A 6,928-nucleotide genomic window follows, 5' to 3' on the forward strand; every position below is an offset into this window, starting at 1 on the left:
AAGCAGGAGCACAGCTCTGATTTGACCAGGAATTAGAGGCAGAACAGCCCAAATGTTCACTTGTCCTAGGGACTCAGCACTTGGCAGTTCAAGAGGCTTACAAGCTTCTAGAAGCACTGCAGCACAGTTCCAGGAGCTGCTTATAGGAACTTCTAACCCAGGTGTGCAAAGTTTAGTTTGTGTCACTAAGACCACACCTGGAATCAAGAGGCAAAGCAGTCATGTGCAATTTAGACACCCAGGAGAAATCTCTGCTCCTGTGGGCCAGGTCAAACTCCTGTGATGTGCTTTGCCCTTTCAGCCCTGCCTAGCCTAAAATACATGTGTAATAAACCAGTTACCCCGTGGCCTCGAATAGCAGAGTTCAAGTCTCTATCCAGTGGCCATTACTCTCCACGACTATCTTTCGGCACAGAGTAAGGAGGAAAAAATCCCAACATTTCCTTCACCATCCAAACAGCCCTCACACACCCAGCACAGGGAGCTGCCTGGAAAACAACAGCATCGTTGTAGCTAAGCCTGAAGCCATGCCTGCTTTACTCAGGGAGCAGTAAGCACATTAGCAAGTTCTCTCCTTCCTGGGATCCAAAATGCTCATGCAAATCCAAGCACAATGCAATCAGCATCAGTCCTTTCCCATCCCTGCAGCAGTGGCCCCAACTCTAACACAATTGCATGACACTAACCCTATTAGAAGCCAGAAAAGCTTTTACAGTACCTTGCCTCCCAGATGGAGAATTAATTACATTATCCCCTGGACTGTTTAAACTTTCCATAATGAATAGACTAAGGGAAGCAAAATTTACATTTTTCTTAAAAGCAGTTTTATAAACAGATCTCCTGATTTTAATGTAGCTTTATTTAAGCATCTGAACATCAACAAATCCAGAGTCCAGTTAACATTGTTCATGGTTTCAGCATATTTAGTATATATATTTCATATCTTACATCTGATGAAGAAAGCCACAGTGTGCCTTGTTGCCCCAACATCCACGGGATCACCACACTGTGCTAAGCCAGGGCACTCACAGGCAGCTTGCCAGGAATCCCTTTGGAGCTGGATGCAGCTTCTCCCTTTGTACACATGGGAGGTCTCCAAACTCTGCATCCTCAGCTTGCAGCACTCCACCTCGGAGTCAACCTGTTGGGCTGATGTGGAGTGTTACAACCAGGACCTGTAGGTCCAGGAGCCTCCTCTTCCTTCTGATGGGAAAGAGCAGACCTAGGTGTACTGGAGACACACCCGAACCACTCCTTAAGGACATGATTATCAGTAGCTATTCCAAGTTATCTATCTCTGCCAGTCCAGAAGGCTGAGGGGTTTTGTCAAAGAATACCAAACAGGTCAGACTTGTTCCAATAAAGACTGCTCTGTTCCAGGGAGCTAGAAGAGCTCAGTCCACACAGGATACTCATTCTCCTCTTTAACACTGAGGGAATGAAAAGGGGAAGAAATAGGAGGACAGGTTTCTTTTCCAGCACCAGGTTCAATCAGCATTAGCCTCTTAGTTAGATCAAGAGGTGTAACAGGAACTGACAGCTGTTAAAGTGAGGAGAACAACAGAAGAGAAGAATCAAGAAGCTCTGCATCCATGAAAAACACTGGCAGAGCATCCCACAGCTTAATTTAACAAATTGTGGGGGAAGGTGGCGCGGGGGACAAGAGGTGCAGAGGAAACCTGAGTTTCCTCTCCAACCCCACCAGCCCCAGGAGACACCCTGACACACTGGCCAGTGTATGCTCATACTTGATATGTGACAGAATATCAGCAATTGAAAAGTAGCTTGAAAACTAAAAGCCACGTCCTGAAGCAACTGAGTGCTTCTGGGAGAGCAGATTAGACAGTTCAACTGCTTTTTATCCAGATCTCCCATCTGCAGTATAACCATCCATTTCAGAACAGGCTAAAGCTCTAGAATTGTCAGTGTCTCCAGCACACTGGCTGGAGAAGGATGCTGTGTGATCTACTCATCAGCGTAAGTGACTTGAAATTGTTAAAGTAGTGCAATCTTAAATGAGCAGATAGTTTGGTTCCTTCTCCAGGGGCAGTGGAGAAGATGTGGAGTGCAAAGGGGAAAAGACAATTAGTAAAAAAAAATAAATCAATCCTGCATTTGAGCAGATGTCAGGTGTTTATCCCTCAAATCCTACTGCCAGCATCTAAATAAAATCAGCTGTGTCCTATCCCATCCACCGTGGGGCCTCACTGACAGTCTGAGTCAGAGGGGAACAACACCAGGTGTCACAGAGATGGAGGTTCCAGAGTTCTCCTAAGCTCCTGATCTTTGCTTGCAGGACACTGGACTCGGTTCCTGACACATATAAGCCCTACTTGGAGCCATGCAGCAATTTCCACATTCATTTCTCCTCTGTTCAAAGGTCATTTCTTCTCACCAACACCAGCCACCTCACCCCAACTCCAGTCCAGAACAGCAACACCTCTAACTCCCACTGGCCCTTGCTCAGAGGCCGATTAATCTGTCTCGATCCTCATCCTGATCCCAAGCTTCCCCCATCCTGCATCTGAGGCAAGAAGCTGACTCATTTGGAGTCATGTTTGTTCAAGGACTCCTTGGCCAGTCTGGTAGTGATGGGAGTGGAGAAAGGGGAGCGTCTGGGGAAAAGGGGACTGCAACGGCCTTTTGCTTCCTTCTAGTTGGTCAGAGGCTTCTCCCTTTCTTCAGGGCTTCAAGCTTGCTCTTTGTCTGCCCTCCACAGCCTCTCTTTGACTTCCAGGGGCAGTGTGTTGAACAGGTCCTCCTCCACCACGAGCCCACTGCGTTTGAGCAGAGGGCACTCCCCCAGCTCCACGGGCAGGCACTCCAAGCGGTTCCCTCGGAGCTCTATCTGCGACAGGTTTGTCAGCTCTCCCACCCGGGATGGGAGTGACTGCAGCACATTGTTGCCCAGGTGCAAGGTTCTCAGCTTCCTGCACTGGAACAGCTCTGGGGGGAGACTCTCAATCTGAAAAAAAGAAACCAATCACAGGCAAAGTCACCAGCAGACACGGACACACAGTCCTAAGGGACCAACAAGCTCACACAACGCTTCAGGCTTTACAGAGTACTTGTTTTCAACACATTTCTCCCTTGAGTGAGCTCCTGCTTTCCACAGTAAGGAGTATTCCCAAAGTAAAAGCCACTACCTCATGATTGTACAGATTCCTCTGTCAGACACTGCATTAGTCACAGAGATCACCAATGACGGTGGCTAAAGCAGAGGATGTCCCCAAGGACAGGATCAGAGGGCCAGAAATCCTCACGCTGGCCTGTCCTATCCCATGCTTCCATCAGTATTGGCCTCTTTCCATCCCAAACCCTTTGCACTCCCATTGGATCACAGCTCCTTTGCTTTAAGCAGCCATTGCACAACTGAACATCAAAGACTGGATTTAGTCAGGACTTCTAGTTTGGCTGTGACAAGAGCAGAGGCTGTGTGGGTACAATCTCCAGGCCTAAGAACTGGGACTATTCTTCCATCATTTCTGTAGGGCTGGGAAACAACACAGACTTTCTATTGCAGGGGGGTTTTTTACAGTGCCAAAATGCAATCACAAAAAACCAAAGCCACCAGCTGTTAGCTTTACCACCTTCATGTAATCATCAATGAAGGTTATTTCTAGCAAATCCTTTTACTAGTTCAGTCCTCCCAAAGAATTTGTAGGCCAACACTATGACTGAGGTTTAACAAACACAAGGCTGGGAACAAAACATAGCAATTCAGGGTTCTCCCCTTAATTCCAAGTCTCATCTTGGAGGCTATCATTTGCCTTTAAATACAAACGTGACCTTTATGAAACTCACATTATGCATGATATCATTCATGGCTAAATTAGACCAAAATCCATTCTGAATGAAATGTGTCTAAGAAAAAGCCAAGACTAGACCAGACCAATTAGAGACAGTTCAATGCAGTCATTGTTACTGTACTGGGGTGTTTTGCAAACAGCAACATGCAATCAAATGATCACAGACTCTTGAAAATAATAGTGTTATTTACAGGACAAGTATTGGTTTAGGAAGGAAGCAATGTGCTAGAACAGCTTTCCAGAATGGGACAGGAGGACCAGCTAACTCCACAAGTCTCTATTTACCAAGACTGCTGAGCTAGGAGAGGACAATTCAGATAATTCTTGGATTTGGGAAATGCCAGTCCATCAGTCCTTGTGTTTTTGCTGTCACTGTTTAGAGCAGCCAGGCTGCCAGAGCCCCAGTGCAATTCTGGCCTTGCCCAGTCACCTGCAGAGCACACAGACAAGTTTGCTGTTCCACTAGGTCCTCACCACCTTTTGTTTTCCCTGGAGTTCAGGCTGCTCCAGCCTTCCTGTTGCATGTTTTCTTCAGAGACAAATGGGTGGTGCCACACTGCTGCAGAAAATGGAGCTGCCTCTCACTTGTGCTCATCCAACAAATGCTCCACCCCAAAACTGCAGAGGATACACTGCAGATTAACCCTCAGGAAGCTGCACTAGGAGGGCTGCCAGAAGACAAAGGGAACAGAATTATCCCAGTTCTGAGCAGCAGCACACCATGAAGTTTACCAGAGCTTCAGCCACCCACACAAACAGATGCACAACCATCCAGTGCTGGGAAGCTCTGGGAACAGCTGTGCAGTTGAGAGAGCTGCTGCTCCTCAGCCTCTACTCTGCAGTGGCACAACACAGACTGGAACTTTCAGACACTAACTAAACAGCTGGCTGGAGTTCTGGGAACCCTGTGTCAATTAGAATGGCATTAGCAATTAAATACTCGAGTGGAGAGCACTTCTGTGACAAGCCAAACCATACTCAGCTGCTCTGTCTGCCTCTCACAGGCAATCTGACAACATTCAGCCAGGAAAACATCTTGCCAAGTGCAGCAAGGACCCTGATGTATGACAGTGAGAATTAGCACTGCTCCAGGACAATTCTACTGCTTGGTCCCAGGAGAACACAGAGGCAGCTAATTAGATCTGTCTGCAATTTGTAGTTACATTGGAGCCTTTTACAACTTTGGGTGATGATAAACTCCAGGAGAAAAAGAGCCCCTCAGGAATTTGCAGATAGATTGAATGAATGAAAGCTTCAACAAGCCATTCAGCTCAGCACATTGGTCTGTGCAGTCACAGCCTGATCTTTGTTACATGTGGAAAATGAAGTCTCCTTCATTCCAAACACAGGAACGAGGATTCAGGAAGAAAAGCATGGGCACAGTTTGCTTTGAGCAAATAAACACCTTCCAACACAAGCCAAGGAGCAGCTTGTGGTAATTAGGCAGCAGAGCACACTTGATCATCCCCTGTAACCTGCCCTGCACTTAGAGTGAAACTGAAGGATCAGACTTAATTCATCTGGGATTACACAGAGAACCCACAGCCATCACAATGAGGTACAGCAAGGTGCCATCGTATTTCCAACCCTTTTAAAGTCAGGGAATTGCCACAGTTCACTTTCCCATCTGACTGACGGTGAATAAAACTTCAGTTCTCCCTGCCCTGAGACAGGACACTGAAGAAGACACTTGGCTCCCTTTCATGATGAAACAAATGCATTTTAAAAATGAGAGCTTAAGAACCATTTTCCCTGTCTGTCCATATCCAACTCCTCACAGAAAGCACAAGCTTACAAGACCAATATATGGAGCACTCCTTGGAAATGCAAAGTACTCTAGGCAAAGCTGGAAGCCACACACATGCCCTAGATGGCTCCTGCCATAGTGCATGGACATGTCTGAAGTACACAGGCTTAAGCACAGAGTTTTAGGTTAAGACTACAGTTCCTCAGCTCTCTGCTTTAAGCCCCAAGCCAATATCAGTCTAGAGACTACAAGCTTCCAACTGCAGAGACAACAGGCAACATTTCTAAACAGCCTCTAATTGGCACTTGGAAGTTCTCCCACTGTTCAGAGAGGAAATGCTACACAACAAGGGCTCTCCGAAGACAGGCTTGTCCTGGAGTTATCTGCAATGTTTTATCTTAGATAAACCCTTCAGAGAGAAACAAAAGTAGTACCCACACACCACTGCAGCACATTTAATCACACAGATAACAGAAATGCCAGTGTTATTTACTCACACAGGAACACACAGCTCCTGCTCAACTTACCCTGTTGGCTGTCACAGCTAGATTCTGCAGGTTTTGAAGAAGTCCAACATCTGGGGGTATCACAGTCAAGTTGTTGTGGCTGAGGTCCAAGTACCGAAGCTTTCTGCAATAGAAGAGCTGTGTAGGGATCTTCTCTATCTTGTTACGGTTCAGGTAGAGACGTTCCAGGTTGGTTAGGTTGCCTATCTGCATGGGGATGTAAGCAATGTGGTTGTACCACAGTTTAAGGCAAGTGAGACGATGTAAGTGCTGGAAGCTGATGATTTCCTCAATGGTCTTGAGGTTATTGTCCTTCAGGTCTATCTCCTGCAGGTTGTGGAGGCTGAAGATGGAGTGAGGAATGCGCTCCAAGTCACAGCGGATCAGCTCAAGCTCTGTCAGGTTGACCATCTTCTTAAGGCTGTTGAGGACGATGAGCTTGGTGCCCTCATTGTTGATAGAAAGCTTCTGAAGATGCACACCAACGTCTGTCACCACCTGTGGCAGCTTGGTGAGGTTACTCTTCATCCTCAACACCTTCAGCCTCTTCAGCTCCCTCAATCCATCTATCACGATGTACCGATTGTTCTCAGCACTCAGATTCCCTGTCAGGTGCAGCTCCTCTAGTGTCTTTAGGCTATAAATCCAAAGAGGAATCTCCTTGATGTCTGTGAATTTGATGTGGAGAGATTTCAAATTCTCCCTCAAGAAGGCAAGGGCTGGAGCCTCAATTTTGGCAGCTGTGTGATAGAGCCACAGTTCCTTAAGGCTGGTGAGCTGAGCAATGCTTGGGGGGATAGTGACATCAGGGATAAGCTCCAGCTTCAAGACCTCCAACTCAATGAGGTCAAAGACTGTGTCAGGAA

The 6,928-nt window shown here is 46.8% G+C and overlaps 1 protein-coding gene across 3 annotated transcripts in view; it reads right to left on the minus strand.

The window, feature by feature from the left end:
• Nucleotides 1–2,463: 2,463 nt before the first annotated feature.
• LRRC8A (leucine rich repeat containing 8 family, member A) overlaps nucleotides 2,464–6,928 on the minus strand; it is a 5,762-nt gene continuing 1,297 nt past the window's right edge. For all 3 annotated transcript variants that reach the window (XM_009074338.1, XM_009074337.1, XM_009074335.1), the window contains 2 exons: nucleotides 6,084–6,928; nucleotides 2,464–2,965 (listed from right to left, as the gene is read on the minus strand). The exon at nucleotides 6,084–6,928 is cut by the window's right edge. In XM_009074338.1, coding sequence (XP_009072586.1) covers nucleotides 2,690–2,965; nucleotides 6,084–6,928 — 1,121 coding nt within the window. In that variant the 3' untranslated portion in view covers nucleotides 2,464–2,689. The remainder of the gene's footprint in view (nucleotides 2,966–6,083) is intronic.

The sequence above is a fragment of the Acanthisitta chloris genome, unplaced genomic scaffold, assembly GCF_000695815.1.
Source record: "Acanthisitta chloris isolate BGI_N310 unplaced genomic scaffold, ASM69581v1 scaffold8125, whole genome shotgun sequence".
NCBI lineage: Eukaryota > Metazoa > Chordata > Aves > Passeriformes > Acanthisittidae > Acanthisitta > Acanthisitta chloris.